Raw genomic sequence first — 21,847 nt, 5'->3', positions numbered from 1 at the left:
TAAAAGTTTAATAGCAGACCAAAAACAGTGTTAGTGACTGTCTTGTACAATTGTGTTGTAGGATTTGTGAAAGTAAGCAATTTTTGCTTTGCGTTTTCATGATTTTGGCACCAAACCCGATCGATGTCTGACCCATATATGACCACGTTCCTTCTGCTCATATCAGGTTGTTTATGGCGCAATATAAAAAAATTACTTAGCCTAGCTACTTCCTGATAGAAATTCAACCAAGTGTATGTGTATTCGCAGTTATATTTTTTATTATGTCAAATACCTAGCTAGTTGTTCCAATCATTGTTTAATTAAGAAAACGTATCTATTTTTTTGGCAGTCTACACTTTCGAACTGACGTTACGTTGTAAGACACGGTCTAGCTAGCTAACGTTAGATACTTTAATTTCCAGTCTGCCATTTGGGATTTGTCGACTATATGTAATTTATGTATCTATTGGCATAGTTGTGAAGATCAACGTTGGCTAGCTATTAGCTGTTCGTTAGCTAGCTACGACTTCTCTGCTCTGTTTGACTGCGAGTTCGTGGCTTTCTAGTTAGCTGGCAGCTACACATCTTTCATGTGGGCTAACGTTGGATGGATCATATAATTAGGAATTTAATCGGATCTCTGAGATGGCTCAAGCATCAGTAGCTAAAGACTGTTAGGTGTTTTTCCGGACACGGCCCTGGAACCTGTTTAGCTAAGCTATGGCTATACTCTTTTTGACTAGGAACATTGAATAAATGCATATTCGGGGCCACTTTATCTCCACCCCGCAACATGGATACGGATGTTTTTCACCGTGGTGAAGGGTGCGGGGGTTATGTGAAACGCTGGTTTAGGGCTACGCCCACTGAGCTCTCTGATCTTAGGGCAGACAGGCAGAGTGTAAAATGGCGCACAGCTGTCGGTGGCGGTTCCCCGCTCGGCCCGGAGGGAGCAGCAACTTAGGCACCGGGAGGAGAGCGGGCCGAATCCGGGTCACTGCCTCCCTTCGAAGTAGCACAGGGACCCACCCGAACACGGCTGGGCTCGGACCCGGCTTTGATGCTGCGTTACAGGTCTCATCTGCTATCGGTTGCAACCTGCAGAAATTTCGGGATGTTTTGGGAGAGTCGAGTGGTTCAAGCAGCGGGGAGGTAAGTGAAAGACCAACTTGATTGTGGTTGGTTGTTAGCTAGCTTGCTAGCGTGAAATAGCTGCAACGAGAAGTGTAACATGAAGTGCCGAACACACGCTAGCAATGGTATAGTACCAAGGAGTTATATGTTGCTGCCTCCGTATTCGGTGTTAGGAGTGTGACTCAACTTGTCATCGCAGAGTAGTTAACTTTTTGTTTGGCCTTGATCTCCACACTGGGTATCAATCTCATCAACATGCTTCAATCCATGTGCTGTTACTAACGTTACGTTATCCCTTTCACAGTGATTCACCACACAAATCACAACAAGGAAGCCCGTTTAGGATCAGTAGCTAGCTGAGTAGCACCAACGGTGCTGATGTTGTGAATAGTTAAAAGTAGCCTGGTGACTTTCTAGACAAAATTTGGCCAAAGTGAATTAATTATTGTCTGTCTAGTTGTCCAACATTGCCACAGAGGTGAAAATAGAGGGATGTGATATAAATCTACAGTATCTGGTTAGCGGCCATTGTTGGCTTAGTTGTGGAGTGGTGACTTGTAGGGATAGAGCCTCATCATATCTCACCATCAACTCCTCTCCAGAGTTCAGGATTAGGTCCTACGAGCCAGTGTGATACAGTAACTAACCAGCTTGCTAACGTTGGCTCAGTTTTTGGTACATTTCTGTGATGCTAGTGTTACATTGATTAACACTGTAGCATGGGACCTCCCGGTTAGCGAGCGAGGTTCCTGTTTGAAAACAAAACATGTCAACTTGGGGAGGACAAGTAACCTGAACTTCATGTTTTTGATTCTTGTTAAGGCATCTAGTTACCTAACGTTAATTATACTCAACTCGTTTGAATTGCCATAACCTAGTAACGTTAAAGCCACTTTTTTGCAAACATTGACTAGCTTAGCATTAAACGCCTATAGTATATTGAAGAGTTCAGGAAGCTGTCGTTATCCATAGCTTGCTGCGAGGTGTCAGTTCAATGCTAACCATCGAACGAGGCTATTTACCTTGCCTAAATGATCAGCTAGCTACTATTCGTTTTTCTGCCTTGATCCACGCTTCTTAAGTTGCTAGGTAGACGCTACAGTAGTTAGAAACAACATTGTCGAATTAGATATTTGGGTATGGCTAATGGTCGGGGTAGCTTGCTAAGTGATGGATTTAGCTTTGTAGTAAGACTCGCACATTTGGCTAAGTGTTTAGCTCATGAACCTAACGTTACCATGCTACGCACTACGCCACGGTAGCTAGCTATTGCTGATACATAGGAAAATGGGAGGTGGACATGTTTTTCCCCGTCTTCACACAGTGCGTAGTACCAAAATAATGTCGGCATTGTGGACATCTGATGAAGTGCTAGCGAACTACAATTTTTGTTGGGCTGAGAATGGTTCGCCAGTGTCATGTGTGTTTGATGTGTGTTCCTCCGAATTCCATCTTTCTAGTACTGACGGTAGGCTAGCGAGCTACAATAACGAGCCTTTTTTTTTGTCGGACCTTGTGATGTGGGGGTGTGTTCGGGTTTAGCGAACTACCATCTTTATTTTTTCATGACGAGCACGCGTTCAATGCAGTGGGAGTAGACCCTAGTGTTGTAGTAGAATCGGACATGGCGGGTAACTCAACACTTTATCAACGTTGTAAGATGTACTGTTATAGTAGAGTACTTATTGGGGTAATTCAGGTTTGATGTTTAGAAAATATATTTTGAGGGTTCTCCAGTCCCTTACTCCCTCATGTGTGTGATTTTCAATAAGCCCCTTACCCCAATAGTTCTTATGATATCTGGTAACACTGATTCTGTCCTGTGTGTGTATACACGTCTCCTACCCATCACTAGTAGATTAGCCGAAAGGTTAATATAATCTACTTTGATGTTGGCCAGTGCTATGGAAATGAGTCCCTCTGTCTGGGCTAACACATTTTTTTTAAATAGGAAGGCAGATCAACATGTCCCCCTCTATCCCAAGACACACAAAGAGGGGGAAAACACGCTGGGATGCGGTGGGGACATACGGCCAAAATCCCAGTGTAACTTGCCACTCATGGAAGTTGCAGACACAGCATTGTGATTTCATTCAGTGGCTGTTGCGCCTGGGCAGGATTGTTCTGGCTCATCGCAGCCTGCTGAGCTCACAGAGCAGCCGGACACTGAGCCCCGCCTTCCAAGCAGACCCAAATCCACTTCAGCCACACAGGGGCCATCTGAGCTCAACTTTTCTTCTGACAGCTGCCACTTTGGAATAGATTAGCCAAGCCTTTTGGGTTCCCTCAAAAGAGGGCTTGTAGACCATTGTTGTTCAAATTGCAGCATTTGTAGGCTATTGAATTGGGTGTTTAAATGTTTATTGATCCAGCCAAATGATGGTTGTCTATTTAAGCGCCCATCTGCCAAAGGTGTCTTTTTGGGGACATTTGTTTGGCCTTTAACAAAAATCAGACTCACTTTTGTTTTGTCTTTAGAATCAAACCCCTCTCTCGCTTGACTCCGATTTAAGACCAATGTCAATCCCTCACACAAGTGCAGCTGAATAGATGTTAGCAGACTGAATGCTTTGCCTCACTGGTTTTTGCTAAGTGTTGTGTTTGGGCGGAAGGGGTCCAGCAGGTGTTTGCCCTATTTATATGACGGAGCTCCCGTCCCCGAGACAGTGTGTGGATCCAAGCAGGAAGCTTTGTCTGCTTTTATTCCAGCTTTCATGAAGTGCAGACGGCTGAAAGAGCACAGGCACGGATATCAAAGGGTGAAGAGCGAAGCTTCCTCGCCCAGGGACAACGCTGGGAGGAGAATTAGTCACACGCCCTCCCATCCACTGCTTTATTCTGCTCTAGCAGGCGGCCAAAGGGTTTTCACCTCTGCTTTCAGGGCTGTGAGAAAGCCATCAATTGTGTGTGGGGTTGGTCCCCCATACTTTATGCCCCTTATTACACCTCGCAGGAGGCGTCTTCAGCTTTGTTTTGATTAGGGTGCTGGTTGGAGCTGCCTCTCTGCCACTGTGGGTGTGAGGTGTTGGGAACATGAGCCATCAATTCTAGCAGTATCTGTTTTTTTTACCCAGTATTTTGGCACCCGAGAGAGACGAATATCAATCTTTAGTGGGAGACTTAGAATTCCCTTAAATTTTTTTTATTTTTTATTGAATTCTTCCGAGACTCCCGAATGGCGCAGTGGTCTAAGGCACTGTATGTCAGTGCTAGAGCCATCACTACAGACACCCTGGTTCGAATCCAGGCTGTATCACAACCACAATTGGCCCGAGTTTGGCTGGTGTAGGCAGTCATTGTAAATAAGAATTTGTTCTTAACTGACTTGCCTAGTTAAATAAAATAAAAAAAATCTGTCATTGGCCAGAGCAATCTGACCAGAATTCCCCAGTGGCCTTTTATTAGGAATGTGCCACCGGAAGGGCATGTACATACAGTATGATCTCCTCCCCAATTGAAATTCAAAGGAGGTGAGGAGTATCCATAGTAAATCGGAGTGAAGCCTCTAGCTCTCCATTCGGCTGCTCAGAGGTATCAGTGTGGATTTAGAGAAACGGCTGCTCCAAATTACTATCATGAGAATACGATCAGGAGGCCCATTTGTCTGTACCCAGCTCTAGACCTTTTCCGGGTTTTGGTTGGTTTTTATTCTTGTAGCCCACATTGAATAATACAGTTGCGTCGTACAAAATATCATGCCGTTTTATCCTGCCCCTCCATTCATTGCATCAATCGCAATTGTTAAATAAACACAGATTGAGTTCTCCCTGTGCTCGTAATCTTATTCCCTGACCACGTTCAGAATTTTCAAACGGCAAAGCAAGTTTCTTGGCATATGTTTTTTTTTCTTCCTGACACCTCTCGATATTCACTTGGGGTTTAGCGCAGTGATGTACAAGGACTGTCTGAAACTTCGAAAGGCAGATGTCTCGACAGATAATTATACAGTATGAAATTATTTAGAATTCTGGGGGAAGCGTCAGAGTTAACTTTTAACAATGCTAGTAATTAAAGGGGGACTTAAGGTTCTCTAGGCATTTAGATAGCTCCAAACTTCCAAGTTGAATTCTACAGCTTTCAAATATGCCAGGGCTGAGAGTTAATGATCAGTTGCACTACATGATGTGGATATATGGGGTTACAGGGATGGCAGGCAGCCACGTGTGTGTGTGGCGCATCAGCAGTCCTGAAGAGCAGAGCGGAGCAGCCCTCAGTGACTCTTATTTACTCTGCGTTTTAAAGGGAGCTACTGCTGGGACTTCTCTGCCTGGTGTTTAAAATGACAGTAAATGTTGAAAGTAGACGAATACGTTTTATAAAGCGTCATTTTGAGCTTCTCACCTCGCCCACATACACCCACTTGCTAGTGATGCAAAACCGAATACCGCAAACCACGTTTACATCCGCTCTGATAGTTATGTGCTCGCAAGGGACAGGCCCAACTAGCAGACCTGAACATGAACATCTCCGCATTGAATTGGACTCGTTGCTCTGTTTGAACTAATCTATGAGGAAAGACTAGGCAATTCATGATGTAGGTTCAAATTAGCATGTTGTGGATGGAGAACAAACACAAGCAGGAGTAAGAAAGTGTGAGGTCTGAGTAGACGACAAGCTTTCGTCACCCTCTTCTAACAAGAGCCTTCCGACTAGGCGGTGAGGAGTATCCAGAGTAAATCGGAGTTTAGCCTCTAGCTCTTCATTCGGCTGCTCAGAGGTATCAGTGTGGATTTAGAGGGACGGCTGCCTATGCATGCTGCCTTTCATCCCCTTTCTCCCTGACTGTACATTCTACATTTTTATTCATTTAGTAGACACTCTTATCTAGAGAGATTTACAGGAGCAATTATGGCCTTGCTCAAGAGCACAGACAGTTTTTAATATTTTTTTCATTTTTTTTTCTTTCTCTCACCTAGTCGGCTCGGGGATTCGAACCAGCGACCTTTCGGTTACTGTCACAATGTTCTTAACCGCTAGGCTACCTGCCGTAGCATGTGGCTCCCTGTCCTGCAAGCGAGCCCATAAGCCTTTATGGTTTCGCAGCATGCTGCGCTCCTCGGGTTGCCTGTGGGCGCGGAGTGAGTGTGTGCCTCTCTAGCGCATGGCTGGCTGCACGGGGAGTGGGAGGCTTTTAGTGTGTGGGAGGCTTGTTTAGATTGGGATTTAGCTTGCTTCTGTGCGAGCGTGTTCAACCCCAACCCCTTTTCATCCTCACAGTCCCCCTGGGGACATGCACAGGCTCAGTTGCTGTACCAGGTGGTCAAGATGCTGCCCCCACCTCCCCCTTTTACTTACACACACACATCCTTCTCTTCTGCCCATCCCCCTTTCCTCTTCCTCCCCTCGTGTTTTGGCTCTGTTGTTTACATCTTGCGGTGTGGTTCACGCGAAGGGAGGACGAGTGCTTGTGTGAGTGCCAGAGAGGCAGAGCCGTGATGTCATCGAGCTACTCGCGTTTGTCGCTTTCCGGCCCCCTTAGTTCCCTGCAACCAACCAACAGCTATAGCAGGCTGCCTGAGAAGATGCTGAGAAACACTGCCTGTATGAACTGCAGCTCAGTGTCAGAGTTGAAGTGAGAGATGGATCGATGTAAAAATTCAGGTATCAGTGGGCAACATGATTTAAAAATGAATGAATTTAAAAAGGAAAAGCTGGTCATTTGAGGCTGCTATTATATTGTAAATGATCAACACTTGTCGTCATAACCAGAACTCTAGGCTATATGCCAAATTAAATTGCAGCTGACCGAATGTGGCCTAATCACTATATTAATAGTAAGTGTGATGTTAACAAGTTGGCTGTGCTATACAGGTTGGAGTTAAAACTGTAGTGTGGACTCCTAGACAGCAGCTGCTCTACAAACTGGGCCGAAGGGACTTAAACTGCAGCCCCACATGCTGCTATAAATAAAGATTATGAAATGACACACCCCCACTCCTCCGACACGGAGTGACACAAAAGACTTCCAAAGGAACTCTGAGATATTAATCTCACCAGCCCTAGGGTTGGGTGGCTGGGGATGATCTGTGGACTGTGGCTAGTGGGGGTAAGGCCTAGCTATGGTGGGATGCAAAGATGGGCATCTGAGGCCTTTTGTGTTTCCTGACATGCACGTATGAGTTACCTTTGGCCTCTCAACTTGCCCAGTTGTCCAAGTCTAATGGTCAGTACTGCTGACTGTCATAAACAACAATACTTGTGATAGTTAAGCTGACCAGATAATATAAGTGTGCTGTTAAATTCACAGGCGTTTTGCAGTTCATGAGCTGAGTCCCACCTTGGTGTTGGAGGACATTGAGTCCGTCTGTCCCCTGTTTTATCTGCTTCATCTATAATTACTGTTACACACTCATCCTGTGGCCCAGACATAATTACAAATGGAGGGTCCTGGAGACTGAGTAATATTCCATTTCTGTCCAATTCCAAGTGAGCGGAGCGGCTCTGTAATTGAATCAATCCAAGGACACACTTCCTGGTGCTGTGATTGTGACTCGTTTTATATCCTGATTATAAAGTATCCCACACTCCGCCGTAGAGACTAAACTGATTAGGTTCACCATCGTCATGTACAGTTGTACACGAGGGTTGTGTCCCATATGACACCCTATTCCCTGTCTAGTGTGCTACTTTTGACCCCGGGCCCAAAATTAGTGTTCTAAACAGGCATTTGAGACGCAGCCTAGTCAACTGAGAGATCACTATTAGTCATGTGTAACATGCTGTTTGGGTTGCTTTGGAATGATTGCATTCCGGGAACTCCTACAGATGGCCTCGTTCACTGTGCCTTACCTCAACATTTTAGAAGAGAGAAACATATAAGAGGAAAGTAAAATAAGTACCCCAATAAGTGAATGTGTGTGTTATGTCAGGAGATGAGTTGTCCAATCAGGCCCTCTCAAAGATTACCTGACTGAGTGGGTGACATCACAGCTGATGTTAGGCAGCCTAGCAACAACTGCTGCTATGGATACCCGTTTGCTTTGATGGTACTTCCTGGAAGTGAAGAGAAACAAATGTAATTCTCAACGGTGCAGTAGATATCATTTAAATATATCTGTGTAGCCTGTGACCATCAAATGCTGTATGAAATGTTTCCCCAAAGACTTTAGAACTAAACCAAGGTAGGCCACAGCTTGTCGTTTCAAATGGGAACAAATGACCCATAGTGGGCAGAGCCAAGGACGAGCTAGATCCGATGGCGCGTTCTAGCATACATTAGCATATTTCTGTTGGGGAACGTCTGCTCTGAAGTGCGCATGTGCAGTAACTCAATTCGCCTTTGCATTCCTTTTAAACAATGCCATTTTTTGCAACTTTGTCAAAGGCTAAGATCTACAAAACCTACTCCACTCTGTTGGTAACAGATTCTAGTTTTGGGAACAGAACTGTATTGAGATCAAATGTTTCATCGATAAGTACATTTGCAGAATGTCGGCACAAATCCATCTTCTCCCACTGCCGGCCACTGGGATTCCTCTCACTACCATATTTGGTAGTGAGTAGAAACGCCAACCAGATGCTTCACATTTTATACATCTGATGAAATATCTATTTGTAGCTTCTCTATCTAGCTATGCTACTAGGCTTATTCAGCAATTTTCCTTTTGAGGTATAGGCTACTAAAAATCCTTAGTTCACAGGGGTCCTGTTAACGCAGAATTCTGTGTTTTTCACACAGCAAAAAAGCGAATGCCTAAGAAATATCTTGCTGCTTTTGTTAACGCATCTTAAATGCTTCTTATTAGGGATGTAAGATATATCGTAATCGGCCGATATTAGCTAAAACTGCCAACACCGTTATCGGGACCATGTCTAGTTTTAACGCAGATGATAACCTCTCTTGGTGCATGAACCGCTAGCGGGACACCTACGACAACATCAAGTGAAATTGCAGAGCGTGAAATTAAAATGACAAAAATCGTAATATTAAACATTCATGAAAATACAAGTGTCATACATCATTTAAAAGCTTAACTTCTTGTTAATCCAACCGCGTTGTCAGATTTCAAAAAGGCTTTACGGCGAAAGCATACCATGCGATTATCTGAGGATAGCGCCCCCACACAAATACTTTTTCAACTAGCACAGGTGTCACAATCACAAATGGCGATTTAAATTATTCACTTATCTTTGAAGATCTTCCTCTGTTTGCAATCCAAAGGGTCCCAGCTACACAATGAATGGTCGCTTTGTTCGATAAAGTCCTTCTTTATATCCAAAAAGTCAGTTTAGTTGGCGCAAATGATCTCAGTAATCCACTCGTTCAACATGCATACAAACGAATCCAAAAAGTTACCAGTAAAGTTCGTCCAAACAAGTCAAACGATGTTTCTAATTAATCCTCAGGTACTCGATCTAAATAGATTATAATATTTAAGACGAAGAATAGTATGTTCAATAGGGAAGATAAATAACGAAGAGCGAGCACCTCATTCACGCGCCAACAGGGTTACTTTTCTAATGAGACACCTTGTAGTTCTTCCAACTACTTGCTCATAAATAAAATAAAAACAAGCCTGAAATCATTTTTAAAGACTGACATCTAGTGGAAGCCATAGGACCCAGATTGCAGTTCCTATCTATTTGTATTTCCCATATGCTAGCACTGAAATGGCCTGTGACCTCCCCAAAAAATCTGGATGCATTTTCCTCTGGTTTTTGCCTGCCATATCAGTTATTTTATACTCAGACATTATTTTAACAGTTTTAGAAACTTTAGAGTTTTCTATCCAATGCTACCAAGTATATGCATATCCTAGCTTCTGGGCCTGAGTAACAGGCAGTTTACTTTGGTCACGTCAGTCATCCGAAATTCTGAACAAAAACCAGTCTCCAAAACAGGTTTTATAAACCGATGTGAAAGCTACCGTGCATACCTATATAACGTAGGTACATGACCTAATAACGGCACGTGAAATGTTGTGCAACACAGCACTCCTAACCTAGCCCACAATCTCTGCTGTGTGGATCGAGTAGTCAAGTCGATCAGTCATTTGAAAGAGTAAGACATTTTCAGCGAGACAACTCAGGCGAAATTCATTAAAGCCAAGAAAATGGAATTCATTGCCCTTGACAATCAACCATTCTCGGTTGTGGGTGATGTTGGCTTTCGCCGACTGGTCGAGCACCCGGTACACACTACCAAGTGCGCAATATTTTTTTCCGATGTTGCCCTACCGGAGTTACACAGTAATAGCGTCACTGCTATTAGCTTCACGACATGCATACTATGGAACGCCGTTTGGGTCTTTGCGTGTCAAAAAAGATAGTAGCACTGTCAAAGCTGTACAAAAAAAAGTCTGTGCGTGGCCGGTGTTTACAATACCGCATTGGTAATAAAGCATAATTTGTTTGAACTTAATTGCTGGGGTAGCTAGCTTTAGCTTGGTACCTAGCTAGCACCAAAGTAACCAACCTGAAAACAATCACCAGTAGAACCTGCAGTCATTTTCATTATTCTTAGCAATGCTTTAGGGATCCTTGTAAGTATTAGCTAGGTTGCCACTTGTTGTTCGCCTTTTGAAATTGAACTTCAGTTAATGAAAATAAATAGCTAGCCAGCTACTTAACCCTGTTGCCCAAAGCTAACATTATAAGCAGCCAGCTAGCTTCATCTGTCTAGTGATGCTCGACCGGACCGGGTTATGTGTTGTGAATCTAGCCACAATAAGGATTAGGTACAATAGTGGAATTTGCGGTTTGACTTCAAAATAAAAGTATGTAATTGACAGTGATGCAAATTAATACAAATAGTACAATTATGCCTTACTTTTATTTTGAAGGCTAACCGCAGATTCCACTATTGTACCTAATCCTTATTGTGGCTAGCTTCACATAGATGGGTCCGACCACCGTTAACCAAATAAGAACTGTCTTATAAATGAGGGTTATTTTAGATGACGCCTAGCTATCGTTAACCAAATAAGAACTGTCTTATAAATGAGGGTTATTTTAGATGACGCCTAGCTATGTAGTTAGCTAGCTAACTATAGCTACTGAAACATGTGTTATTTGACACGTCAAATAGTGTTAGTATCTTTTTTGACACACAAAGACCCAACCGGCATTCCATAGAAATCCTGGTTGAGAATGAAACGACTGAATAAATGAACAACGAAACATCACAGCATGTGAGTGAAAGAAATACGTTTTGGTTATGTTTTACTGGTAATGGGGACCTACGTGAATGCCGACACAATAACTTTTGGTTAGTCTGTGTGTGTGACCTTTTATTTAACTAGGCAAGTCCGTTAAGAACAATTTCTTATTTACAGTGACGGTCCGGATGACGCTGGGCCAATTTGTGCGGTTTCGAACCAGGGACTGTAGTGATGCTTCTTGCACTGAGATGCAGTGCCTTAGACCGCTGCGTCCATGTGTGTGTGTGTGTTAGCTATTTAACTATACTAGAATGCTTTAAAGGCTGCAAAAATTGTAAATATCGGTTATCGTTAATGTTTGGACAATATAGGATATCGGTATCGGCCAAAAATATCATATCGGTGCATCACTACTTTCTTATTGTAACTTCTGCTTGACATCAGACACATTTTGTGTTTCAGTTGCTCTTCTCCAGGATGGGAATTCAATAACAGGCATTATATCAGCAGACTGCGCTCTGACTGATGTGTAGCTACATTTCTCTGCTACTTTTCTCACTCTAGCCTACTTTTCTCAGGTAAAATGCTAGATTAACTTCAAGCCAAACAGAAAATGTAACTGGATACATTGTTTCTATGATAGACATTTAGAAATATCATGGCCATGGATCATATTTGCACAAAGTACCTTGCTTTTTCATTGTAAGCTAATTTACTTGTGTGGCTCCTAGCCAAATAGCGTTGCACTTCTGTTGTCATCTGATGAAAATGAAGATATTTTCTGCTGAATTATGTTTTGAGCTAATGTGTTTTCTGTGAAGGGAAAAGTATATTTACACGCCCCTGATCACCTGAGCACGCCCCTGAATACTTTGCTTTCAGTATAAAACGCAGGTGAAATGGTTGAAAATGCAGATTTATTTTATTTTTATGGTCTGCGTTTGAAGATTTCGATTTCTGAACTCTAACGTGACCCCTACTTCAATTGCTCTTCATGGCTTTTTGCCCCTGGCATCTTGTTCAGATATTTTAGACGGTGAGACTGTTTTTCCTGAGCGTGTCCTAATCAGCTTAGCATTTACCTAAAACAGGAAAATACTCGACTGACTTGTGGTTTTGGAATTACTGTGTTACTCAGCTCCGAGTTGGACATTTTCAAATTGAGAATGTCTAGCGTTCTGACTGAACCTTCTCCAGCGGGTTTAGGCACCTAATCTGGAAAGCATAGCGAAACGGAATGACTGGAACCTGACTAGAGGGAGTCAGCAGCCCGGTGAAAGTGAGATTGTACTACCGTAATTTTTAAGGGGAATAAACTCTATCTTCGTTATGGGTGATTTCAGTACAGGGATGACTGAAGTGCACAGCTAGGCCTGAAATATTGTGGCTTTGAATTCTGAATCAGTTTATTCATTCATCACTTTGACCTTTTAAAAAAACAACAACACATTAATCATGCTGCTATTCTATTGAAGTATTTCGGCAAACGTGTTAACATTTTGGTCAGATTTAATGTTTCTTGTCTTTTCCCGCCATAGGAAGGAGCATTTGGAGGCTTTGGTACAGTCAGTGAACACCGAAGAATGCAGAGTCAGTCAAGGACGTTGGCAGGTGAGGTACCTTTGGTCATGTAGTGTACATAAATAAAAACATGTGGACGCCTGCTCGTCCAACATCAACTCCATATTAATGCCCATGATTTTGGAATGAGGTCTCCCTTTGCTGCGCCACTCTTCTGGGAAGGCTTTCCGCTAGATGCTGGAACATTGCTGCAAGGACTTGCTTCCGTTCAGTCACGAGAGCATTAGTGAGGTCGGGCACTGATGTTGTGCAATTAGGCCTGGCTCACAGTTGACAATCCAATTCATCCCAAAGGTGTTCGATGGAGTTGAGGTCAGGGCTCTGTGCAGGTCAGTCAAGTTCTTCCGCACCGATCTTGACAAACAAATTCTGTATGGACCTCGCTTTGTTCTCGGTGGCATTGTCATGCTGAATCAGGAAAGGGCCTTCCCAAAACTGTTGCCACAAAGTTGGAAGCACAGAATCGTCTAGAATGTCATTGTACGCTGAACCGTTTAGGGGCCTAGCCCAAACAATGGAAAAACAGTCCCAGACCAATATTCCTCCTCCACTAAACTGTACAGTTGGCACTATTTTTATTTTATTTAACGTTTATTTAAAGTCAGTTAAGAACAAATTCTTATTTACAATGACGACCTACCAAAAGGCTTCCTGCGGGGACGAGGGCTGGGATTAGAATACAAATATAGGTCAAAACACACATCACGACAAGAGAAAACACTACATAAATATACCTAAGATGACAACACAGCATGGCAGCAACACATGACAACATGGTAGCAACACATGGTACAAACATTATTGGGCACGGACAACAGCACAAAGGGCAAGAAGGTAGAGACAACAATATATCATGCAATGCACCCACAACTGTCAGTGTCTACATTAGGGCAGGTAGCGTTCTCCTCGCATCCGCCAAACCCAGATTTGTCCGTTGGACTACCAGATGGTGAAGTGTGATTCATCACTCCAGAGAACGCATTTCCACTGCTCCAGAGTCCAATGGCGGCGAGCTTTACACCACTCCAGCCGACGCTTTGCATTGCACATGGTGATCTAAGGCTTGTGTGTGGCTGCTCGGCCATGGAAAACCGACTTGGTAGTGAGTGTTGCAACCGAAAACAGTTGATTTTTGCACGCTTCAGCACTTGGCAGTCCCATTCTGTAAGCTTGTGTGGCCTACCATTTCGTGGCTGAGCCATTGTTGCCGAATCCACTAATTTGAAGCGGTGTCCACATACTTTTGTGTGTATACACAGTGCATTCGTAAAGTACAAAGACCCCTTTACTTTTTCATCATTTTCTTACGTTACAGCCTTATTCTAAAATGTATATATATTTTTTTAAATCCTTGGGAGTTTACACAATACCCCATAATGATGAAGCGAAATTGGTTTTTAGACATTTTTGCACATTTTATAAAAATAATAATAACTGAAATACCACATTTACACATGTATTCAGACCCTTTACTCTGTACTTTGAAGCTCCTTTTGGCAGCGATTACAGCCTGGAGTCTTCTTGCGTATGACGCTACAAACTTGGCACACCTGTATTTGGGGAGTTTCTCCCATTCTTCTCTGCAGATCCTCTCAAGCTCTGTCAGGTTGAATAGAGAAAGTCGCTGAGCAGAACCTCTTTTAATACCCAAGATATTGGAATGAGATGTTTGACAAGTAGGTGTCCAAATACTTTTAGTCATGTGTGTGTGTATATATCCCTCTCTGCTCTCTCAAAAGTAGTAGAGGTAGCCCCACTTATTTGAAACCCATTATTTTTGTTTGTTTTGTACCAGTTACTCCCACGCAGGACAAGAAGCCCAGAGGCCGACCCCCGCGGGCCATAACTGCACAGAAAGGGCCCGCAGGCGCCGGCCCTTCCCCCTCGCCTGCCTCGGGGAAACCCGAGGGCCAGGAGTGGCCTGTGGAGAAGGCTAAGCGGCTGCCCGGGAGGCCGCCTGGCTCTGGAGAGAAGAGGAGAGGCCGTCCTCCGGCCTCTGGCACCCAGAGGAGTTTGCAGGCCGGCAGCCATACAGACAATGACAGCGGGCAGGAGCACAGCTCCACAACTGCACACCGCAAGGACCGTGACGAGGAGAGGAAAGCCACAAAGAGAACGCCCCTGGGCTCCGTGCAGCAGCACGACACAGAGGCCAAGCCTCCCAAAGCGAGCCGCGAGTCCAAGGTGACCAAACTGAAGCGGCTGCGGGAGGTCAAACTGAGCCCACTCAAGGCCATCGCCAGGAAGTGTGTGCCGGTGCCTGGCGTGCCTCGGCGCAGACGAGGACGGCCTCCCTCTGCCGAGCGCCTCAAAGCCGAGGCTGCTGCTGCCCAGGCCTCTGGTTCAGAGGAAACCAAACAAAAGTCCTTCAGCGTCCGCCGGGACAGAGATACGGACCCCCACACTCCTCAACAGCAGTCTAAGCTCAGGGCGTCCCACTTTGCTGAGGAGGACGACAGCCCCGACGTCCGCAGCTCCTCAAGCCCGCTCCCCTCGTCCTCTCCCTCTAAGCTGGGCAGGCCACTGAACCTGAGAACCAGCCCTCGCCACATCAAGCCCGTGCGAATCGTTCCCCCCTCCAAACGCACTGACGCCTCAATCGCCAAGCAGCTGCTGCAGCGCGCCAAGAAAGGTGCGCAGAAAAAGAAACTGTTAGAGAAGGAGGTGGTTGCCATAGGAGGCCAAGGGGCGGCAGCCATGGAGGCAGGCATCCGGAGGAGGAGGAGGACGCAGCTGAAGAACATCAGGCAGTTCATCATGCCCGTGGTGAGCACCGTCTCGCTGCGCATCATTAAAACCCCAAAGCGCTTCATCGAGGACGAAGGCAGCTTCGGCGCCTCTCACCCCCACATGAAGGTGGCACGGTTAGATGCTGTCCCGCCCCCCGTCGCTGCCCCCCAGCCCGCCTCGGCCTCCCCCATGCGGGCGTCCACAGCTGCAGTCACCACCGCCGCTGCTAAAGCCGCGACCGCCACTCCGGTCGACACCATCCCTCCCCCGCCTCCCACTGTCACACCCAGCAGGGCCACGGCCGTGGCGGCCAGCCTGCTCAACAACAGCTGCAACAACAGCACCAGCAATGGGCGCTTCAGCAGCAGCGTCGCCTCGTGTGGCTCCAGCGCTGTGTCCCTGCACTCCTCCCAGCTCTCGTCGGGTGAGTCGTCCCGATCTAGCAGCCCCAGCCTGGACGACTCGTCGTGCGACTCCCAGGCTTCGGAGGGCACTCAGGCCCTGTCCGAACCTGACGACGAGCATGACGACGAGCGAGACCACTCCCCGTCCTCCCAGGGAGAGAGGGAGGGGGACATGCTGCACTCCTCCAGGCATCCGTCAGAGCCCGAGCCGGAGCAGCGGGTTCTGATTGAGCGGGGCCGGAGGGGCCGCAGAGGGCAGGGTGTGGGCAGGGGCAGCCTTGGGGTGAGGGGAAGAGGCAGCCTGGCCACCGGAGGGAAGAAGGCTATCATCAGCCCGGCCACGGGAGTTTTGATGTCCAACTCTCAACAGGCTGCCTCCGCCGCCTCCTCGTCTTCGTCCCCCCCGCCCCCCCCTCTCCTTAGCTCCCCGCAGCAGGCCCAGTCAGGCTCCAACACAGCGGAGCATCACCCCCACTCCCCTTGGATCCTGCCCCACCCGTTTCTCCAGGGCCAGTCATTGGTGCTCTCCAGCCTGCAGGACAAGCGCAGGTCCATCCTGAGAGAGCCCACCTTCCGCTGGACATCTCGGTCTCGCACCGATCAGCAGTACTTCTCCTCCGCTAAGTATGCCAAGGAGGGCCTTATCCGCAAGCCTATCTTCGACAACTTCCGCCCTCCACCTCTCACGGCTCAAGACGTGGGTCTAATGCCCCATGGCGCTGGTGCCGGGGGGGTTGCTCCAGCGGGCTACCCTGCGCCAGGCGGTGGGACCGCGGCGGGCACCCGCCTGTTCTCTCCACTGCATCACCACCACCACCACCACCAGCAGCACCCCTCGTCCCGCTTCGAGTCGCCACTCCAGAAGCGCAGCCCCCTGCTGCGCGCCCCGCGCTTCACTCCCAGCGAGGCGCACTCGCGCATCTTTGAGTCGGTCACCCTGCAGTCGTCATCGGGGAGCAGCCCGGGATCGCTGTCTCCCCTCCAGTCCTCCCCCAAGTCGGGCCGGTCGGTGAGACGTAAGAAGAGGACGACCCCGGGACCCCTGCGAGGTCAACCCCGGTCCCCCTCACACTCCATGACCACGCGGAGCAGCCAGCCAGGTGCCCCGCCTGGAAAAGGTCCCTCTGAACTGTCTGTGCTGACAGGCTCCATCTCCACTGGTGCCAGCAGCACCAGTAATTCCTCCAGCTCTCTGCCCGCTAGTGCCTTAACGCCTGCCCCTTTCAGCACCTTCTCACCGGGCCCCCTGGGCCTCTCCACACACGGACCTTCCTCCTCCGACGGACATAGAGCAGCCGGGAGCCTTGGTGGTGGTGCGGGTGGCAACTCCGCTTCTTGCTCCTCTTCCCAACTCTTCTCTCTCTTCACTTCCAGCCCCCAGGAGACGGGCCGCGGTGCCGGGAAAGGGGGGAGAGAGAGGAGCGCCTCGGCTTCCCGGGACTCGGCTCCTGTCAAGGAGAAGGAAAGGGAGACCGAGAAAAGCAGAGAGCGTGAGAAAGAGAACAAAAGGGAGGGCAGAAAAGATTGGGAGAGGAGAGGCAAGGCGTCTACTCCAGACGCCTCTCCCAATAGGACACCCAGCCTGTTTGCTGGGGAGGGGAGGGAAGGGGAGGAGTCTCTGACCTCCCTTGCTCCTAAAAAGACACCTGGCAGGAAGAAGTCTGTTCATGTGGACTCGGGTACAGAGGCAGCACCTGTAGACAGGGCTGCAGTCCACTCCTCTATTCCCCTTATCTTGACCAAGGGCCGCCTATCCAAAAAGACCCGTCCTTCGGAGAGGGAGCCAGAGGCTGAGCTTGGGGAGAAGGAGAAAACATGTGCCCCTGCCCAGCAGACACGCCTTCCCCCAGGGCAGACCGGCAGCAAGAAGCCCCCGGCGGTCCCATCCTTGGGTTCCATGCTGGCGCACGCCGAGAAGCAGCCTGTGGCCGACAAGCGGGTGGCAGGCCTGCTGAAGAAGGCCAAAGCGCAGTTGTTCAAAATCGAGAAGAGCAAGTCGCTGAAATCCCCAGACCATCCTAAAGTTCAGGTTAGTTCCCCTCTTCCTCCCCCGCAGCCTCTTCTCCGCTGACTAGGCTATTTCTGTTGGTTTACTTGATATGTTTCATTGCTATGTCCTCACAACCACAATGAAATCATCTGACATGATTCTGAGAGTGTTTGCTGCCATCAATAGCATTGTGAGTGTTTTGAACACAGACTGAAACCTGATAGCAGGAATGTCCCTGAAAGGGGTTTTTTCAAGGGGAATTCTGCCAAACCACTTTGCATTATGCAGACAGAAGTGCACAAATATATTCTCCTTTAGAACCCCCCCCCTCCCCGAAAGATGTTTATCTTAATAAGAGGACTGTCAACTGGTAAGAGAGCCTTGAGAATGATGGTTTCCAGATTAGAGCTGTCACGATACCAGTATGGTGATGCTTGATTTTCCACCAAACAAAAAGAACTTGAAGCAGACTGAACTCTACGCCCCTTTAAAACTTTGCTGTATGTAAAATATTCTAATGTAGTCTATAGCTTGGAAAATAAACAAATGGGACTGCTATAACAGTCTGCAACATAACTCTTTTCCTCAAGAAATGTAAATCTGCTTCATGCTTTGTTTCCTTTCCACGAATCAGCAGTTTCGCGATACTGGTATTGGGACAACCCTATTAGAGTAGCCCCTTCAGAGACTGATTTAGAGTTAACATAGATGTTATTATTTTTTTTATATGTATTTTTTTTGAAACACAGTCCCAGAATTCGGGCACTTTATCTCGAGCCAGTGAAGTTTCAACTGTATTGATTTTTTGGGCTTTACTCCACCAGAGTCACGAGAGCGATTCTTCGGAGACGTCGGTGCGAGGGCCGCGCATCAAGCACGTGTGTCGGCGCGCCGCTGTGGCCCTGGGCCGCAACCGGGCCGTGTTCCCCGACGACATGCCCACTCTCAGTGCCTTGCCGTGGGAGGAGAGGGAGAAGATCCTGTCGTCCATGGGGAATGATGGTGAGATCTGTGTTAAACGGGCACGTCCCCTTTTGAAAATGTGTAATGAAGTATGACCCGCTCGCACACTCAAATGCTTCTCCAACAAATCAATGAAGTCATGGCGTTTGAGGGTCAGGGCCGTATCTTATTCTGTTTCATATGTTCCTGGCCTGGCACCCCATTACAAGAGTGATTACCTATTTCCATTTGGGACCTTTTTTTGATTCGTCACCATATTATGCTGCGAATGTCCCCCCCCCCCACCCCAGACAAATCTTCAGTGGCGGGCTCGGAAGAGGCGGAGCCCCAGTCCCCTCCCATCAAGCCAGTGATGCGGCACACCAAGATCATCCAGGAGGGAGGGGCGGCGCCCAGGAAGGGGCGGCGGTCGCGGCGCTGCAGGCAGTGTCCCGGCTGCCAGGTCCCCGACGACTGCGGAGTCTGCACCAACTGCCTGGACAAGCCCAAGTTCGGAGGCCGCAATATCAAGAAGCAGTGTTGCAAGTGAGTATGAGAAATTGAGAATCGTGTTATGTTGACTTGAGTTGAGCGATTATCCCAGTCACTCATTTCACGCCACAATGTTTGAATATGTGACTGACTGTATGCTTGTATGTTGTCGCAGGGTCCGAAAGTGTCAGAACTTGCAGTGGATGCCTTCCAAGATTTTTCTCAAGAAGCAAGTGAAAGGTCTGTGTCTGCATAAAGCCACAATGTCTTTGTCATTCACAGTTCTCAGTGTAATTGATGGGATTGTATCATTTTTAATTTTTAGGCAAAAAATACAAGAAGAAGAACAAACTGTCTGAAAAAAAGGAGGCATTACACCCCATCAAGGGCCCAACAAGCACTGAGCCCAGTCTCAAACAGGTCCCGCCCCCTCTGAAGGAGGAGCCCCCTCGCAAAAAGAGTGTAACCCCTCCCCCGAAGCCAGGTGAGGAGAAGCAAAAACAGTCACCGCCACAGTTGCAGTCCCCCCCAGCCGACAACCCTACCCCCCCAAACGACCAGGCCCCCAGCTGCACCACCGCCCCTGGGCAAGACCAGAAACATCCTGCAACGGCACCCGCGGGCGCTGCTAGTAGGAAGGAACGTAAGCCTCAGCAGCCCACCCCTCCCTCCTCCCCTTCCTCCTTCTCTTCCTCATCGTCCTCCTCACTCCAGAGCTCCCCCTCCCCACCAACACCCCAGCCCCAGCAGCCACCACAGCAGCATCAGAGGCCACAGCCCACCCAGGGGACTGCAAAAAAGGAGGGCGCAGGGGCTTCCAAGTCTCCGCCCACAGAAGCCAAGAGGAAGCCCCAGCAGCAGAGCTTAGCCACGCCCATCACAGACACAGGTAGGAGGAGCCATAGCATGAAATCTCCAATTGTAATGGTTATGATTACCCCTTTTTGAAATGGCTAGAATATAGCTGTTTTCCCTTGCACGTTAGTATATCCAACTGTTAATGCTACTAAATAATAGAATTACGTTTCTCTCTTGATGCGGTCTAAAGCACTGATTTGCTCTAAATGGGATAGTAGCTAATGTGGGTACTCTTATAACCTGTGTCCCCTCAGCACCCGAAGGGAAACAAATGAAGAAACAGGCATCTCGCTCTGTCCCACCACCACCTAAACCCACCAGACCAAAAGAGAAGGTATGTTCTGCACTAAGGCTGTTGCGGTGACTGTATTACCGCCACACCGGCAGTCATGAGTCATGACCGCAGTAAAATTCCATGTGAGTCACGGTAATCTCCTCTTATGCACTCAGGGCATGCGTTGGTAGTACCCAACTCGCTAACAACCATCAGGTCGCTAATGGCCTGATACTCAGGGCTCTATTGTCCATCGAACCACTTTGACATCAATGCAAATACATTCAAACATCACAAACACTTATCATCAAAACAGTATCATGCTTTTAAAACTCACCTCACTGGCGATGATACATTTGAAGGATGAAGTTCAACAGCCGATTTGAAACTGAGTGAAAAAACACACACACACACACACACACACACACACACACACACACACACACACACACACACACACACACACACACACACACACAGTACCAGTCAAAAGTTTGGACACAACTGCTCATTCTTTATTTTTACTATTTTCTACGTTGTAGAAGAATAATAGTGAAGATTTTAAAACTATGAAATAACACATATGGAATCATGTAGTAACCAAAAAAGTGTTAAATGTGTTTTATATTTTGATTTGTTCAAGTCTCTTTTTTCTTTTTTTTCGGTTACTAGCTGCAGAATGCTGTGGTAGCTATGCTGGTTAAGTGTGCCTTGAACTCTAAATAAATCACTGACAGTGTCATCAGCAAAGCACCCCCACACCATCACACCACCACCTCCATGCTTCACGGTGGGAACCACACATGCAGAGATCATTTGTTCCCCTATTCTGCATCTCACAAAGACATCGAGGTTGGAAGCAAAAGTCTCAAATTTGGACTCCAGACCTAAGGACATATTCCACCGGTCTAATGTCCGTTGCTCGTGTTTCTTGGCCCAAGCAAGATACTTATTGGTATCCTTTAGTAGTGGTTTCTTTCCAGCAATTCAACCATGAAGGCCTTATTCACGCAGTCTCCTCTGAACAGTTGATGTTGAGATGTGTCTGTTACTTGAACTCTGTGAAGCATTTATTTGGGCTGCAATTTCTGAGGCTGGTAACACTAATGAACTTAACTTTCTTGGTTACTACATGATTCCATATGTGTTATTTCATAGTTTTGATGTCTTCACTATTCTACAATGTAGAAAATAGTAAAAATAATGAAACCCTTGAAATGAGTAGGTGTTCTAAAACTTTTGACCAGGTAGGTAGGTAGGTATGAGAACCGTCAGAAAAGCATCCTAAATTTGCTTTTCGAGTGCATACGGATGACATGTCTTCCCCTGCTCATTTGATAATGGGTCATTCAAAACCAAT

At 47.0% G+C, this 21,847-nt stretch overlaps 1 protein-coding gene across 6 annotated transcripts in view; it reads left to right on the top strand.

Annotated features, from left to right (window-relative positions):
* The first annotated feature begins 222 nt into the window (after nt 1-222).
* The window catches only part of kmt2a (lysine (K)-specific methyltransferase 2A), a 51,224-nt gene continuing 29,599 nt past the window's right edge, over nt 223-21,847 (top strand). For 5 of the 6 annotated variants that reach the window (XM_071356631.1, XM_071356627.1, XM_071356630.1 and 2 more), the window contains exons 1-8: nt 224-1,134; nt 12,755-12,827; nt 14,593-17,960; nt 18,746-18,923; nt 19,175-19,409; nt 19,531-19,595; nt 19,681-20,244; nt 20,468-20,547. In XM_071356631.1, the coding sequence (XP_071212732.1) occupies nt 889-1,134; nt 12,755-12,827; nt 14,593-17,960; nt 18,746-18,923; nt 19,175-19,409; nt 19,531-19,595; nt 19,681-20,244; nt 20,468-20,547 (4,809 nt within the window). In that variant the 5' untranslated portion in view covers nt 224-888. Of the gene's footprint in view, nt 1,135-12,754; nt 12,828-14,592; nt 17,961-18,745; nt 18,924-19,174; nt 19,410-19,530; nt 19,596-19,680; nt 20,245-20,467; nt 20,548-21,847 lie in introns of all 6 variants that reach the window. The other variant, XM_071356628.1, reaches the window with a different exon arrangement.

This window comes from Salvelinus alpinus, chromosome 21 (assembly GCF_045679555.1).
Source record: "Salvelinus alpinus chromosome 21, SLU_Salpinus.1, whole genome shotgun sequence".
Lineage (NCBI taxonomy): Eukaryota > Metazoa > Chordata > Actinopteri > Salmoniformes > Salmonidae > Salvelinus > Salvelinus alpinus.
This window is presented reverse-complemented; position numbering and strand designations above follow the sequence as displayed.